This window comes from Schistocerca gregaria, chromosome 7 (genome assembly GCF_023897955.1).
Source record: "Schistocerca gregaria isolate iqSchGreg1 chromosome 7, iqSchGreg1.2, whole genome shotgun sequence".
Classification (NCBI taxonomy): Eukaryota; Metazoa; Arthropoda; class Insecta; order Orthoptera; family Acrididae; genus Schistocerca; species Schistocerca gregaria.
The window spans coordinates 21,778,137-21,795,132 of record NC_064926.1 but is presented as its reverse complement, the minus strand read 5'-3'; the positions used below and the strand labels follow the sequence as shown (position 1 = coordinate 21,795,132).

Sequence of the window (16,996 nt, the reverse complement as noted above, 5' to 3'; positions counted from 1 at the left end):
GAAATAAAATAAAATCAGAAAACTGGAACTAATAACACTTTTTGCCTTCCATAATTATGTGAATGTATTTTAATATTTATAGCTCCTGGCCACAGAAATCCATTTAGTTTTCATTTGACATGAGAACTGTAAACTAAGCAGAAACAACAAACTCACTATACATAAACAGTTAATCCCTCTACATATCAAACTGCTCTGTGCATGCACAAATCTGGCAGTTTGTGTGTGCCAGAAATATGTTTCCGGATAGCATCTGGCTCCTTGTTGCTACTGCTGGTATTACTCGTGTCTAGTTACCTTGGATACAGCTACAGTCACACTTCAAGTAGACAGAAGCAGAAGAATATACTGCTCATGCGCGACTCAACTGCGTATGTGTATAGGTCTGCTAGAAACTGCTCAAACAAAATTAATTCCATCGTGATATCATGCCCGTTGGAAACAGTTTGTTGCTGTGAAGTATTGCATAGTCTTCATCCTAAAGCCTTTGACACATTTTGCTGTTGGCAAACACTTACGAGTGCACTGTATTTTGTTGCTGTATATGACACATTTCCTTTGCAACTTAAAGTTTTCTTTCCCTCGTATATGTTTTATTGCTGTAGTATTATATTGCAGTAGTGGGCTAAAGTAAAATTCTTTGTTAGAATAACAGTTCTTACCAGTCAAACTACAAAAATTTAACTGAAAACTAAAACAATGAAAAATTCCAGGAATTATAAAAAAATTCCCGGGTTTTTCCTGGTTTTCTCCCAGATGAAAAAAATACTGTTTTTTTTTTCCAAATTTCCCAGTTGTCCAGAAGCCTATACATCCTGTTACAACAATACAACACCATTCTAACCTCAGCCTTTACTGGACATTAAGTACCCCACCAGCCCAGTTCAGAAGCAGATTCCCACGTGCATCACAGTCAATCCTGATACTGCTGATCCTTGCCAAAAACAACTTCAGAGCACACCACTTGTCACTCAGTATTATCCTGGCCTTGAATGTATTAATGAGTTAGTTCGACAAGGCCACGAAATCTTGAAATCGTGCCCTGAAATGAGATTCACTCTATCTGAGATTCCAACCACCACAACTAGAACAGCTTTTCGTTGCCCTCCCAATCTTCGCAATTTCCTTGTCAGACCCTATGCTGTTTTTGCACCCATCTCCCTACGAGATGGCTCCTTGCCCCTGTGGCTGTCTCCACTGCAAGATTTGCCCTATGCATCCTTCTATCAACACCTATACCAACCCTGTAACTGGCAAAAGATATACTATCAAAGGAGGAGCCACCTATGAAACATGTCCTATACCATCTGTTACGTAAACACTGTTCGGCATTTTACACTGGCATGACTACCACCAAGCTATCAGTTAGGATGAAGTATCATAGGCAGAGAATGTATACCGGTAACACACGATATCCTGTTGCCGAGAATGTTCAACAACATAACAGTCTTGACCTCAGTGCTTGTTTCACCACATGCACCACCTGGATTCTTCCCCCAGATGCCAGATTCTGAGAATTCTGCAATGAGAACTAGCACTAGAACATGTCCTTGGTTCTTGCCACCCACCTATCCTTAATGTACAATAATTTCTTCTGCACTGGCATTTCTTCACAGTAACTACTTCTTCTTCACTTCATTTTAGTTTTCTATATTTTCTTACATGTCTGTTTTTGCCCCCCCCCTCCCCCCCCCCCCCCCCCTGCTACATACAGTGCACTAGGTTTTTCACTCTTATTAATTCGTGCATAATGTTTTAGCAGTAATCTCTGTCTTGCATATTACCCTGTCTTCCACCTTTAAGCTCTCAGGTTTTCAAATCTCATCCAGTGCAGTCCCCTACAACGAGTCTTTCCTTCTCATCCTGTCTGGTAAGTCTCCTCTGACTTGGGGTTCTGGGTGACTTTTCTGAACTCCACCCCTTTTTCTAAACCCCTCCAGTCTTTTTTCTTCCCTCTCTTCCTCCCCTTCAACCCTTCTGCTGAAAGAAGGAACCACTGGCTCCGACAGCTTACATAAGAAAACCATTTTTATGTATGTTTTCTCCTGCAGCCACTTGGCAATTACATGATATCCTCAAAAACTGATTTTTTTTCATTATTACATTAACCACTGGTATTAGATTTTCATCTTCCTTCACACTCTGAATTATCCATTCAATGCCCTCATATGCTCTCTCAACATCTGCATCTTCTGTCTGTGAAGTCTTATTGTTCACCTCAACTATTGTTCTTTGATTCCTATGAGAAACACTGAACTTTCTGTCCTAGCTTCCTATTCATGATGAATCCTACTACCATACACAATTCTCTGCAGATGTTAATATTTCCTACATATGTCTTACCAGATATCTTGATCTATACTAACAAAAGAGGAGGTATAGTTTCACTTAAAAGGTATATAATCATGCAAATACTCCATTTCGTCCAATTGCTTTTCCACTTCTGAGTGAATGTGGATTTCTATTCTATGATCACTTATCTCTCAGTTTAGTATCAAATTGCAATGAAGAACCACAATATGATTTCCCACAGGGAAACAATTTGGGCTAATTCTGTATTTTGAGCTTCTCTGGTGAACCTCTGTTTTCATGAAAGTTGTTGTTGTTGTTGTCTTCAGTCCTGAGACTGGTTTGATGCAGCTCTCCATGCTACTCTATCCTGTGCAAGCTGCTTCATCTCCCACTACCCACTGCAACCTACATCCTTCTGAATCTGCTTAGTGTACTCATCTCTCGGTCTCCCTCTACGATTTTTACCCTCCACACTGCCCTACAATGCTAAATTTGTGATCCCTTGATGCCTCAAAACATGTCCTACCAACTGATCCCTTCTTCTAGTCAAGTTGTGCCACAAACTTCTCTTCTCCCCAATCCTATTCAATACCTCCTCATTAGTTACGTGATCTATCCACCTTATCTTCAGTATTCTTCTGTAGCACCACATTTCGAAAGCTTCTATTCTCTTCCTGTCCAAACTAGTTATCGTCCATGTTTCACTTCCATACATGGCTACACTCCAAACAAATATTTTCAGAAACGACTTCCTGATACATAAATCTATATTCGATGTTAACAAATTTCTCTTCTTCAGAAACGCTTTCCTTGCCATTGCCAGTCTACATTTTATATCCTCTCTACTTTGACCATCATCAGTTATTTTACTTCCTAAATAGCAAAACTCCTTTACTACTTTAAGTGTCTCATTTCCTAATCTAATTCCCTCAGCATCACCCGAATTAATTTGACTGCATTCCATTATCCTCGTTTTGCTTTTGTTGATGTTCATTTTATATCCTCCTTTCAAGACACTGTCCATTCCGTTCAACTGCTCTTCCAAGTCCTTTGCCGTATCTGACAGAATTACAATGTCATCGGCGAACCTCAAAGTTTTTACTTCGTCTCCATGAATTTTAATACCTACTCCAAATTTTTCTTTTGTTTCCTTTACTGCTTGCTCAATATACAGATTGAATAACATCGGGGAGAGGCTACAACCCTGTCTCACTCCTTTCCCAACCACTGCTTCCCTTTCATGCCCCTCGACTCTTATGACTGCCATCTGGTTTCTGTACAAATTGTAAATAGCCTTTCGCTCCCTGTATTTTACCCCTGCCACCTTTAGAATTTGAAAAAGAGTATTCCAGTCAACATTGTCAAAAGCTTTCTCTAAGTCTACAAATGCTAGAAACGTAGGTTTGCCTTTTCTTAATCTTTCTTCTAAGATAAGTCGTAAGGTCAGTATTGCCTCACGTGTTCCAACATTTCGACGGAATCCAAACTGATCCTCCCCGAGGTCCGCATCTACCAGTTTTTCCATTCATCTGTAAATATATCGCGTTAGTATTTTGCAGCTGTGACTTATTAAACTGATAGTTCGGTAATTTTCACATCTGTCAGCACCTGCTTTCTTTGGGATTGGAATTATTATATTCTTCTTGAAGTCTGAGGGTATTTCGCCTGTCTCATACATCTTGCTCACCAGCTGGTAGAGTTTTGTCATGACTGGCTCTCCCAAGGCCGTCAGTAGTTCTAATGGAATGTTGTCTACTCCGGGGGCCTTGTTTCGACTCAGGTCTTTCAGTGCTCTGTCAAACTCTTCACGCAGTATCGTATCTCCCATTTCGTCTTCATCTACATCCTCTTCCATTTCCATAATATTGTCCTCAAGTACATCGCCCTTGTATAAACCTTCTATATACTCCTTCCACCTTTCTGCCTTCCCTTCTTTGCTTAGAACTGGGTTTCCATCTGAGCTCTTGATGTTCATACAAGTGGTTCTCTTATCTCCAAAGGTCTCTTTAATTTTCCTGTAGGCAGTATCTATCTTACCCCTACTGAGATAAGCTTCTACATCCTTACATTTGTCCTCTAGCCATCCCTGTTTAGCCATTTTGCACTTCCTGTCGATCTCATTTTTGAGACGTTTGTATTTCTTTTTGCCTGCTTCATTTACTGCATTTTTATATTTTCTCCTTTCATCAATTAAATTCAATATTTCTTCTGTTACCCAAGGATTTCTAGCAGCCCTCGTCTTTTTACCTACTTTATCCTCTGCTGCCTTCACTACTTCATCCCTCAGAGCTACCCATTCTTCTTCTACTGTATTTCTTTCCCCTATTCCTGTCAATTGTTCCCTTATGCTCTCCCTGAAACTCTGTACAACCTCTGGTTCTTTCAGTTTATCCAGGTCCCATCTCCTTAATTTCCCACATTTTTGCAGTTTCTTCAGTTTTAATCTACAGGTCATAACCAATAGATTGTGGTCAGAGTCCACATCTGCCCCTGGAAATGTCTTACAACTTAAAACCTGGTTCCTAAATCTCTGTCTTACCATTATATAATCTATCTGATACCTTTTAGTATCTCCAGGGTTCTTCCACGTATACAACCTTCTTTCATGATTCTTAAACCAAGTGTTACCTATGATTAAGTTGTGCTCTGTGCAAAATTCTACTAGGCGGCTTCCTCTTTCATTTCTTAGCCCCAATCCATATTCACCTACTATGTTTCCTTCTCTCCCTTTTCCTACACTCGAATTGCAGTCACCCATTACTATTAAATTTTCGTCTCCCTTCACTATCTGAATAATTTCTTTTATTTCATCGTACATTTCTTCAATTTCTTCGTCATCTGCAGAGCTAGTTGGCATATAAACTTGTACTACTGTAGTAGGTGTGGGCTTCGTATCTATCTTGGCCACAATAATGTGTTCACTATGCTGTTTGTAGTAGCTTACCCGCATTCCTATTTTCCTATTCATTATTAAACCTACTCCTGCATTACCCCTATTTGATTTTGTGTTTATAAACCTGTAGTCACCTGACCACAAGTCTTGTTCCTCCTGCCACCGAACTTCACTAATTCCCACTATATCTAACTTTAACCTATCCATTTCCCTTTTTAAATTTTCTAACCTACCTGCCCAATTAAGAGATCTGACATTCCACGCTCCGATCCGTAGAACGCCAGTTTTCTTTCTCCTGATAACGAAAGTACACTCCTGGAAATTGAAATAAGGACACCGTGAATTCATTGTCCCCGGAAGGGGCAACTTTATTGACACATTCCTGGGGTCAGATACATCACATGATCACACTGACAGAACCACAGGCACATAGACACAGGCAACAGAGCATGCACAATGTCAGCACTAGTACAGTGTATATCCACCTTTCGCAGCAATGCAGGCTGTTATTCGCCCATGGAGACGATCGTAGAGATGCTGGATGTAGGCCTGTGGAACGCCTTGCCATGCCATTTCCACCTGGCGCCTCAGTTGGACCAGCGTTCGTGCTGGACGTGCAGACCGCGTGAGACGACGCTTCATCCAGTCCCAAACATGCTCAATGGGGGACAGATCCGGAGATCTTGCTGGCCAGGGTAGTTGACTTACACCTTCTAGAGCACGTTGGGTGGCACGGGATACATGCGGACGTGCATTGTCCTGTTGGAACAGCAAGTTCCCTTGCCGGTCTAGGAATGGTAGAATGATGGGTTCGATGACGGTTTGGATGTACCGTGCACTATTCAGTGTCCCCTCGACGATCACCAGAGGTGTACGGCCAGTGTAGGAGATCGCTCCCCACACCATGATGCCGGGTGTTGGCCCTGTGTGCCTCGGTCATATGCAGTCCTGATTGTGGCGCTCACCTGCACGGCGCCAAACACGCATACGACCATCATTGGCACCAAGGCAGAAGCGACTCTCATCGCTAAAGACGACACGTCTCCATTCGTCCCTCCATTCACGCCTGTCGCGACACCACTGGAGGCGGGCTGCACGATGTTGGGGCGTGAGCGGAAGACGGCCTAATGGTGTGCGGGACCGTATCCAAGCTTCATGGAGACGATTGCTAATGGTCCTCGCCGATACCCCAGGAGCAACAGTGCCCCTAATTTGCTGGGAAGTGGCGGTGCGGTCCCCTACGGCACTGCGTAGGATCCTACGGTCTTGGCGTGCATCCGTGCGTCGCTGTGGTCCGGTCCCAGGTCGACGGGTACGTGCACCTTCCGCAGACCACTGGCGACAACATCGATGTACTGTGGAGACCTCATGCCCCACGTGTTGAGCAATTCGGCGGTACGTCCACCCGGCCTCCCACATGCCCACTATACGCCCTCGCTCAAAGTCCGTCAACTGCACATACGGTTCACGTCCACGCTGTCGCGGCATGCTACCAGTGTTAAAGACTGCGATGGAGCTCCGTATGCCACGGCAAACTGGCTGACACTGACGGCGGCAGTGCACAAATGCTGCGCAGCTAGCGCCATTCGACGGCCAACACCGCGGTTCATGGTGTGTCCGCTGTGCCGTGCGTGTAATCATTGCTTGTACAGCCCTCTCGCAGTGTCCGGAGCAAGTATGGTGGGTCTGACACACCGGTGTCAATGTGTTCTTTTTTCCATTTCCAGGAGTGTATTATCGCTGCACAACTTTGTATGTGACTTTAGCCCATTTACTGATTTTATGTAAGACAAAATATCTTACAATTATTTATAGCATTTATGGAAATGCATTCTAATAATAAATTTGGTGCTATTCCTATTTTCGCAGTTTTCTAATGAACAGAATTTCTCCAGGTGAGTTTAGGATAAAATCTAACACTAATCATTTCCAGCAAAAAATATTCATAGTAGGATATGAAGTCATGACAAGAGAATCAGAGAAATTAGAGCTCAAGTCATGCTTTACTGGCAATCATTCTTCCCACGAGTCATTTGTGAATGGAAGGGGGGAGGGGAGGGGGGAGTTAATGGTACCAGAAGTACCCTCCATGACAAAACAAAAGGTGATTTGCAGAGTATGAGTGTGGATATTTGTCGATGTAATAAAATACGGGTGCTGTATTAGAGGAGGCAAACAGTCAACATTACAAAAATGATACTTCAGTTAACCTGAATTTAGAACTTCGCACACTGTCACACGTCACCAGCAACTTTGAATGGGTTTCAAGGTTGTCAGTTCTCAAGTTCTTCATCATAAAGATAGTACATTAATGAGATGAATCTTAAACAATTGGCAACAAAGCAGATACAAAATACAATAGATACAGCAATTACAAAGATAATAATGAAGTGACAGAAAAGTCTTTTTTGTAATTGTGTGCTTCATAATGAGATGTCTGTTAACTATCCAAATAAAACAAAACATAGGACAATACCAATGCAAGAAGTTTTTCCAGGCCCTGGAAGCAATCCTTCTGTACAAATACATGAAAAACTGCCAGGACTGTTTATGCAGCGACCTCCATTGCAGATGCGTGGGTTCTCCTTACATTCGTCTACATCAGTGCAAGTACGTCCATCAAGTAGCAGCATGTATCCTGTCCTGGAAGCACAAAAAATTTATTTCTTAACATCAAGGAAAGTAATGACAAAGCTACCATACAACAAAACAAGAAATCATTTTTGCAAATTTTAAAACACAGATGTGTATAAAACGGCACCCAAAATTCCTTGGGTGAAGACTGTGTAATACACATTTCTGCTACTAGGGGTATGTTGCAGACCTCCTTGGGAGTTCAGTATTGCTTGGGAAGAGTTTGTCTGCCAATCTGCCAACTGTGAATTTTTTCACCACAGACGGTTTGCTCTCTCTTCATTTTTTAAGATGACTGAATCAAATGAACAATAAGTGGCTGTAAATTTTTGTTTTATGATCAGCAAAAATGATGTAGAAACTATTGTGATGTAGAAAACAACTTGATACTGTTTCAGGAAATAACCAAGAACAAGTCGTTTTAAAATAGTGATATGCCGACTGATGACAAACCTCGTTCACCAGTTTCCCAAACAGACCAATATGTCACACAAATTTGTGAACTTGTGGTGAAAGACTGTCATCAGACCACTGAACTATGAAAATCATAAAGTTGTTCTGTAACAACAACTGAAATGCATATCTAGCTTTATTTAGTGCCTCCTACAACCAATGAAAATAACAAAAAAATCTAACTGCATAACATTTCACATCACAATCATTACTTGTTTTGATTCAGTATTAGATAATGTTTCATGTAACAGGCCTTGAGATTCTGCTATCGTAGTAAACAGTAATGAATTTCAAGGAGGCTCTTAATTCCTAATTATGTACTGACTGCCTTCACAGATAAGTAATTCATTCCGGATAATGCAGCTTTTGAAATGTGGTGCTGTAGAATTATGCTGAAGATTAGTTGCATATATCAAATAACAGATGATGAGATATTGAATCAAACTGGGGAAAAAAGAGATTTATGGTACAACTTGACTAAACGAAGGGATCAGTTGATGGACAAATCCTGAGGCATCAAAGACTGGCCAATTTGGTGATGGAAGGAAGTGCGAGGGGATAACAATTGTAGAGACAGACCATAGTTTGAATATATCGCATGTTCAAATGGATGTAAGTTGCACTAATCATGCAGAGATGAAGAGGCCTGCACAGGATAGACTAGCATGTAGAGTTGCATCAAACCAGTCTCTACAATGAAGACCACCACCACTACTACCCCCCTCCCAGCACCACCACAACCACCACCACAACAACAACAACAACAAAAACAACAATGAGATAACAGGTCATTCCTGACAATCACAGATTTATGAGAGAAAAAGACAGGAAGCAGATGATTTTTAACATTTTGAGGCTGATGCCCATAAAAATATGGAGGAAGTTGGTTTGGTTGAAAGACCACTGCTGGTAATTTTATGAGTTTGCCTTCTTGAGTATCCTTTTGTTCCTGTTCGAGTTATTATGCTTGCCACATGACTGAGCATCTCATTAGTTCAAATATTGATCACTAGACTGTCTGAGCATGCTGAAGAAGCATGTATGTTTCTTCCTTATAGTAGGTCTTCAGTAGCCTGTTTTTGTTGTGTCAGCAGATAGTAGAATCAACAAAGGAGGGCATGCATTGACTGAAGGCGAAAATGCTCAGAGTTGTTTAGCAGTTTTGAAGATAGTGACAACAATGTTTTGGAAGATAATGTCACAGACAACTCTGGGAATGACATCAACCATATTAAAAAAAAGAAATTTTGGAGAGTCCAGGCAAATAATATTTTGTGTGAAATACTTTATTCAGCTTTCGATTGAAAGTGCTTTCTTTACATAATTCCAGAGTTCTTTCATTTTCAAATATGCGTTTTTGTGGTAGAATCAGAAGAGGAAGATGAACATCAAGTCACTTCAAGGGTAAGCAAGGGCATTACTCCCCTTGATCTCACACTTGAAGAGTATCGAAGAATAAGGATGAGGGCAGACTGTAAGGTAGCTGGATGATTACTGACAGTGTGCCATATGTTGCTGTATATCTTGGACAATCCTGACAGTGTAATATACGTTTAGTTGAGAACAGTGCCCCTCAAGAGGTTTTTTTTTTTTTTAAATACTTTCTAACAAATTCTATTATATGTGTAGTGTCAAACATATCTGTTTGACGAATAGCGAAAAAAAGAGTTTAGGAAGCATGAATTCCCTTCCCATATATATAGACTTTTAAATTGAAAGAGGGTGACTTGAAAAGCATGATGTAAAGAAACAAGCTACCAGTGTGGTGAGTGCAAAGTCACACTGTGTAAATTACAGTGCTTGAAAATATACAATGCAATACTCCAATTATTTCAGATAAGGTTCTCAAACATGATTCCTGTAAACAAAACAAACTTTATGCTTCATTAATGAATATTTATCATGCTGCTTTCTGAAAAGTCCTGTACCTATACTCTTGACCAATTTTTTAAAAGTAATGCTGTAAAACAATCACTTCATTGAAATACATGTTAATTCAAGAATATCATATTAGAAACCATTTAAGATTAGGAAGACAATATATTTCATTAAGGTCAATATTTTACTATAAATTTTCTAAGAGTTACTATAGCTGAAAAAGTAAAAATGGCACCATTTTGCATCATAAGTTTATATGTTATGTTCAGAACCTGGAGTGTTAACATGTCTAGCCAAAAATGATTAAAGATACTAACCTACACGCACAGGAGTAACTGCCAGGTGTATTCATACAAATGTCATCGCAGCCACCATTTTGTTGTACACACTCATCAATATCTGTAACAGCACATGGGATGATTATAATTATGTCACAAAATTTACAATAGGAAAGGAATCATCATGTCCCATTGTCAAGCAGTGCCTACTTGTGTATCATTACAGAATCTGTGAAAGTGCAATTCACTGTAAACTATATTTGAGTTTCTAAAGAATGCACTTATTGTGATGGCAAAACAAATTACCAATGGGATGATAGTTCTGACACAGTAAAAATGTTAACAGTCTTAAAATGTATAACCAGAAGGCCGGTAAATATCTCGATGCAAGAAAACAACCCTTTAGAGATTTTCAAATGCTCTGCTTTAATATGTAGCCTAGTTAGATGTAGGGTTATATAACATAACAATTACATCCATCTCTAAGACTGGCAGGCTTGTCTGCATTTTCTGAGTACTTGTATCACATGTCTGTTGAATTAAATTGTGAAACACACTTATTGGAACTGACTCATGAAGTTAAGGGTGAATAAATTGCTTTATCTACCTATTTGAAAGCTAGTGTAAATACTTTTTCCTTTGCGTGTTTATATGCACCACACATCAGTCAGCTATAGGCGAGTGGTTGGCTTTCCTTATTTTACATATTACCCCTACGTTTCCAAGTTTTTCTACAGATGTTCTGGATAGAAGCTGCTGATGGCTTTACTGGTTTTGACAAAATGGAAATAAAATTGCACAATCTGTTCTCAAGAAGATGGCAAAGTTGGAATATTCTTTCTGTCTTAGGGATAACTGAATTATAAATATCTTCAGGTTTGATAATCTTTATACTGGCACATGGCAAATTTGAAGCAAAATCTTACACTGTAGCAAATATGAAACTGGAAAGAAACATAAACTTCAAAACCTGATAGAAGGGCTGAGATGGCAAAAGCCATGAGCTACAAATCACATCTCCAAGAGAGAAAAGAAACTATGGTTAAAAAGAAGCATTGGAAGACAGTTTATGAGTAGGTTAAATGTTCAAATGACATTATGAGATTTATAAGAATGTAGGCTTCCGCAGCCGGAGTCATAGTGATTAAAATTCTTCTAGGTATTATGCCACATCATTGCTAAAAACGAACAACAATAATAAACTAAAATCAATGTTTCGGCCAAATTGCAACAGCCTTTCTCAGGGCACGACTGGTTTTGCATGGGGATGGGTGCATCTATTTATCACAGACTATCGATGTCTAACATCACTGTTGTAAAACTTTTAATTGGCCCTCTAATATGATTGGCTAGTCATGACCTAAAGGAAGATGGAAGGAAATAGGCTTTTGGTGGATGTCCTTGTCATCAACGATTGGTAGCTATCTGCCAATCAGTGTTCGGCTTCTGGTCAGCATGTTTTCCTCCTGGTGTGTGTGGAAGTGGACTGACAGTTTCTCTACAGCTGTGTGTGCAGATACGTCTGTGTCCCGTGTAGGTTTTGCCCCGTGACTGGTCGCGGCCCATTGGACTGGGATGGCCAGGAGCCAGGACGCTGGGAGTTTCTAGCCATCTTCTCTGTTGATGCTGTCAGGCTGCTTAATAATTTCGATCGCCTCCCGTATTTTGTGTTCTCGCATCCACAATTCTTTCGCCAATACTCGGGCTTCCTGGAACCTGATAGGTTGTCCACAGTCACGGTGGTGGTCTGCTATCGCCGATTTATTATGTTGTTGTAATTGTACATAGCATTCGTGTACTGCTACTCGTAAGCTGACAGGCCACCCTGTTTCTCCTGTGTAGGCAGCTCCACACTCACACCGTAGTTTGTAAACACCTGCAGTATTAAGATTGTTGACTACATTCTTGTTGGAACCTATCATTTTGTGGATCCTGTGACTGCTACGAAAAATTGGTTTGAAAAATTGTCGGCAGAGGACATTGCCTAGCCATTCACTGACACCTTTTACATATGGTAAGTGTACCAGTGGAAGCTTCTCTTCTTTGCTTTTTTATCGTGTTCTGCTCCCTTTGGTTTTAGCTACCTTTCTTATGATGTTGTCATCATAGCCATTGGCATGAAATGTGTGTTGTAGCTCCTTTAAATCTTCTTTGATGTTATTTTCATCGCTCGGTCAGTTAACGAATGCAGAACAGAATCCTTTTGAGCTGGGTGGTGGTGGCTCTCCACTTGCAGGTACCGATTAGTGTGCGTTGGCTTCCGGTACACTTTCGTTCCCAGTTCACCTTCGGCAGCTCTGTATACCCCCACATCCAAATATGGCAAGGTACCATTGTTTTCAGTCTCATGTGTGTACTTTATATTTTTGTGCAGGCTATCTGAGTGCCTTGCCGTTGGTGGGGAGGCTTGCGTGCCTCAACGATACAGCTGTACCGTAGGTGCAACCACAACGGAGGGGTATCTGTTGAGAGGCCAGACAAACATGTGGTTCCTGAAGAGGGGCAGCAGCCTTTTCAGTAGTTGCAGGGGCAACAGTCTGGATGATTGACTGATCTGGCCTTGTAACACTAACCAAAACGGCCTTGCTGTGCTGGTACTGCGAACGACTGAAAGCAAGGGGAAACTACAGCCGTAATTTTTCCCAAGAGCATGCAGCTTTACTATATGATTAAATGATGATGGCGTCCTCTTGGGTAAAATATTCCGGAGGTAAAATAGTCCCCCATTCGGATCTCCGGCCGTGGATATTCAAGAGGACGTCATTATCAGGAGAAAGAAAACTGGCACTCTAGAGATCAGAGCGTGGAATGTCAGATCCCTTAATCGAGCAGGTAGGTTAGAAAATTTAAAAAGGGAAATGGATAGGTTGAAGTTAGATATAGTAGCAATTAGTGAAGGTCGGTGGCAGGAGGAACAAGACTTCTGGTCAGGTGAATACAGGGTTATAAATACAAAATCAAACAGGGGTAATGCAGGAGTAGGTTTAATAATGAATAAAAAATTGGAGTGCAGGTAAGCTACTACAAACAGCATAGTGAACATATTATAGTGGCCAAGATAGACACGAAGTCCATGCCTACTACAGTAGTACAAGTTTATATGCCAACTAGCTCTGCAGATGATGAAGAAATTGAAGAAATGTATGATGAGATAAAAGAAATTATTCAGATAGTGAAGGGAGACGAAAATTTAATAGTCATGGGTGACTGGAATTCGACAATAGGAAAATGGAGAGAAGGAAACATAGTAGGTGATTATGGATTGGGGCTAAGAAATGAAAGAGGAAGCCGTCTGGTAGAATTTTGCACAGAGAATAACTTAATCATAGCTAACACTTGGTTCAAGAATCATAAAAGAAGGTTGGATACATGGAAGAATCATTGAGATACTAAAAAGTATCAGATATATTATATAATGGTAAGACAGAGATTTAGGAACCAGGTTTTAAATTGTAGGACATTTCCAGGGGCAGATGTGGACTCTGACCACAATCTATTGGTTATGAACTGTAGATTAAAACTGAAGTAATTGCAAAAAGGTGGGAATTTAAGGATATGGGACCTGGATAAACTGATTAAACCAGAGGTCGTGCAGAGTTTCAGGGACAGCATAAGGGAACAATTGACAGGAATGGGAGAAAGAAACACAGTAGAAGACAAATGGGTAGCTCTGAGGGATGAAGTAGTGAAGGCAGCAGAGGATCAAGTAGGTAAAAAGACAAGGGCTAGTAGAAATCCTTGGGTAACAGAAGAAATATTGAATTTAATTGATGAAAGGAGAAAATATAAAAATGTAGTAAATGAAGCAGGCAAAAAGGAATACAAACATCTCAAAAATGAGATCGACAGGAAGTGCAAAATGGTTAAGCAGGGATGGTTAGAGGACAAATGTAAGGATGTAGAGGCGCATATCACTAGGGGTAAGATAGATACGTTTTTATTCATATATACAAAGTATTACAATGTCATATTAACAGGCGAGGGGGAGGATGGCGGGGGGAGGGGGGGGGGGGGGGAGAAGGAGAACTGGTTGAGGATGGAATCGAAAACCACAGTATTTATAGTTAGACATTTTGGGTCTACAGATACAATCTGTAGGGAAGAGTGGGGTGGGGGTCAGTGTCGGAGTGGGGGAAAGGTAAGGGTATCCAAAACTCCACAAACAGAAAAAAGAGCTTCAACATCAAGATGATTATTTGAAGGCTGTGTTAACCCAAACACTACATAACTGTCTCCACCCAACCAATCTGAACTCCAAGTATCCATTATTAACAGCAGTACAAACCACCCATTGTGATACCTGAAGTGTGGAGGCAAGGGAACACTTATAGTGGAACATGTTTCAGTGGCATCATGTTCTCTTCAACAATGAAAGCAGTTATGTTTCTGATGCCTGGTGATTGCCACAGAGGTGTACAGTAGGCAATGATTGAGCATCTCAGACACAGTGTCCCACCGACTCTGCACGGAGGTGGGTTACTTCTGTTTTGAGCCAGTATCATGTGCAGATGTTAGAAGCCTCTCATAACTATCTAAGGTGATTTTAGTGCTCTACAGTGTTGGGGTACGATCCTTCAACCAACTGACCAGTCCTACAGTCAACATTTCACCAATGGGCTCCTTTTCAATATATGGGCACCTGCTCACAAATCATGGACACCTTCCTCCAAAAAGCAGGGATCAACTAAAAAAGTACCTGCAGTACGAGCTGAACTGAGAATGCTCAGGACCAATCAAAACTTGCAGTGTGTCATTACAAGAACACTCCTCACACCAGAATGGCCACTGTCAAAGAGTGGTACAAACTTGAGCAGCAATGTCTCAGTCATCTTGTGGATAGTGTGCCTAGGAGGTTCCAAGACTGTCACAATGCACAGCACAACACAGTACTGAATACTGCACAGCAACAAATTTTGATTTCACAGAAGTGCGCTTTCAAACAGACTCCTCCTATTTTGGCTGTTGTCCCCCTCCGCTCACCCAATCATTTTTCTTTTATTTTTTATTACCCACTCCCCTTGCATCTGAGCTCACACATTTGTAGATGGAGCAGTTTAGTATACAATGAAGGAGCAATATTATTTGTAGAGCCCTAGCTAAACAAAACCAAAAAGTTAACAAATAACGAATGTTTAGCATTGGGCAACATATTTAAACAGGCTTAATTTTGCAAAGGATGAAATATGTAGTGTGGGAGTGAGTGAAGGGCAGGGAAGGCTGGAGGTTGGGTGTGTGTTGGCATAATATATTATTGTAAATGGCAAAGAAAAAGAAAAATAAGATTTAAATATAATAAATAAAAGAAGGCACACCTTAAGGAAACAAAATACTTCAATATATTATCAATTTTCATGTGCAGAGATAACTTAACTTTCCCTACTTAAAATGCAGAGGCTTCTACTAGACTAAATGAACAAATTGAAGGAGAGGTTGAAGAAGAAGATTAGTGGCATCTACTTGGAATATCTGTCATTACTGCTCTTCATATCTGTCACTACTGCTCTTCTGCTGCTAGCAAAGGCTTTCTTTCTGATTACTTTATGTGGAATTTTTTAAAAATCTTACCGTTCTTTAAGTAAAGCTATATTTCCAGCTCCATGTACAGACACCACTATATAACACTGTGAAAATTAACAAAAATGAAACAGAAGCATATTAAAGAAACTAGGATTGCTCTATGGAAAACTGGAAACCATCCTTCTAGAAAAGTATTATTTAACAGAAGAATGTTAAATGATAAAATTACCATTTTTAACAAAATAAGCACTATTTTTAACAAAATAACAACAAGAGAGATAATTCAAATTTCCTTTAAATTCTGTGACTATATTTTTGACTGATCAGCTACCCATTAAATCGTTTAAATGTCGGCATAATGTGACAGTTACATTAATAGTCTACTTTCTTAGTGGAATAACAGTGTTGGTTGGAAACCATAGAAAAACTATACTGAAAAGTGTCACCAGTTACCTGCATGATCCATATACTACACTCCTGCTCATAAATTAAAGATAATGCTGATACATGGTGAAACAATGCTCTGGTGGGCGGTTTGCGGGTTTCAATCACCTTAGGGTAGGACCGTGTGGTGCATTTGACCTGCGGTAGTCTCGCGGTGGCGCTAGCAGCAGTCCACATACACAGACGTGTGTTGGTGCATGTCAGAGTACAGTGCAGTGAGTAAGTGTGCAGACATTTTCAGATGTGCTAATGGTGACTGTGTGTTGAAAATGGCTCCTCAAAGAACACATATTGATGATGTTACAAGGGGTAGAATACTGGGGTAACTGGAGGCTGGTCAAACACAGCAGGACGTAGCACGGGCCCTTCGTGTGCCACAAAGTGTGATCTCAAGATTATGGCAATGGCAGACAGGAAATGTGTCCGGGTGCTACACTATATGATGTCCACAGCGTACAACACCAAAAGAAGACCGACATCTCACCATCAGTGCCCGCAGATGACCATGCCGTACTGCAGGTAGCCTTGCTCGGGACCTTACTGCAGCCACTGGAACAGTTGTCTCCAGACACACAGTCTACAAACAACTAAACAGATATGGTATATT

At 40.7% G+C, this 16,996-nt stretch overlaps 1 protein-coding gene across 1 annotated transcript in view; it reads right to left on the bottom strand.

Annotated features, from left to right (window-relative positions):
- The window catches only part of LOC126282212 (fibrillin-2-like), a 687,537-nt gene that overhangs the window by 224,948 nt on the left and 445,593 nt on the right, over positions 1-16,996 (bottom strand). The window contains exons 23-24 of the mRNA XM_049981761.1: positions 10,468-10,549; positions 7,662-7,828 (exon numbers count right to left, since the gene is read on the bottom strand). Coding sequence (XP_049837718.1) covers positions 7,662-7,828; positions 10,468-10,549 — 249 coding nt within the window. The remainder of the gene's footprint in view (positions 1-7,661; positions 7,829-10,467; positions 10,550-16,996) is intronic.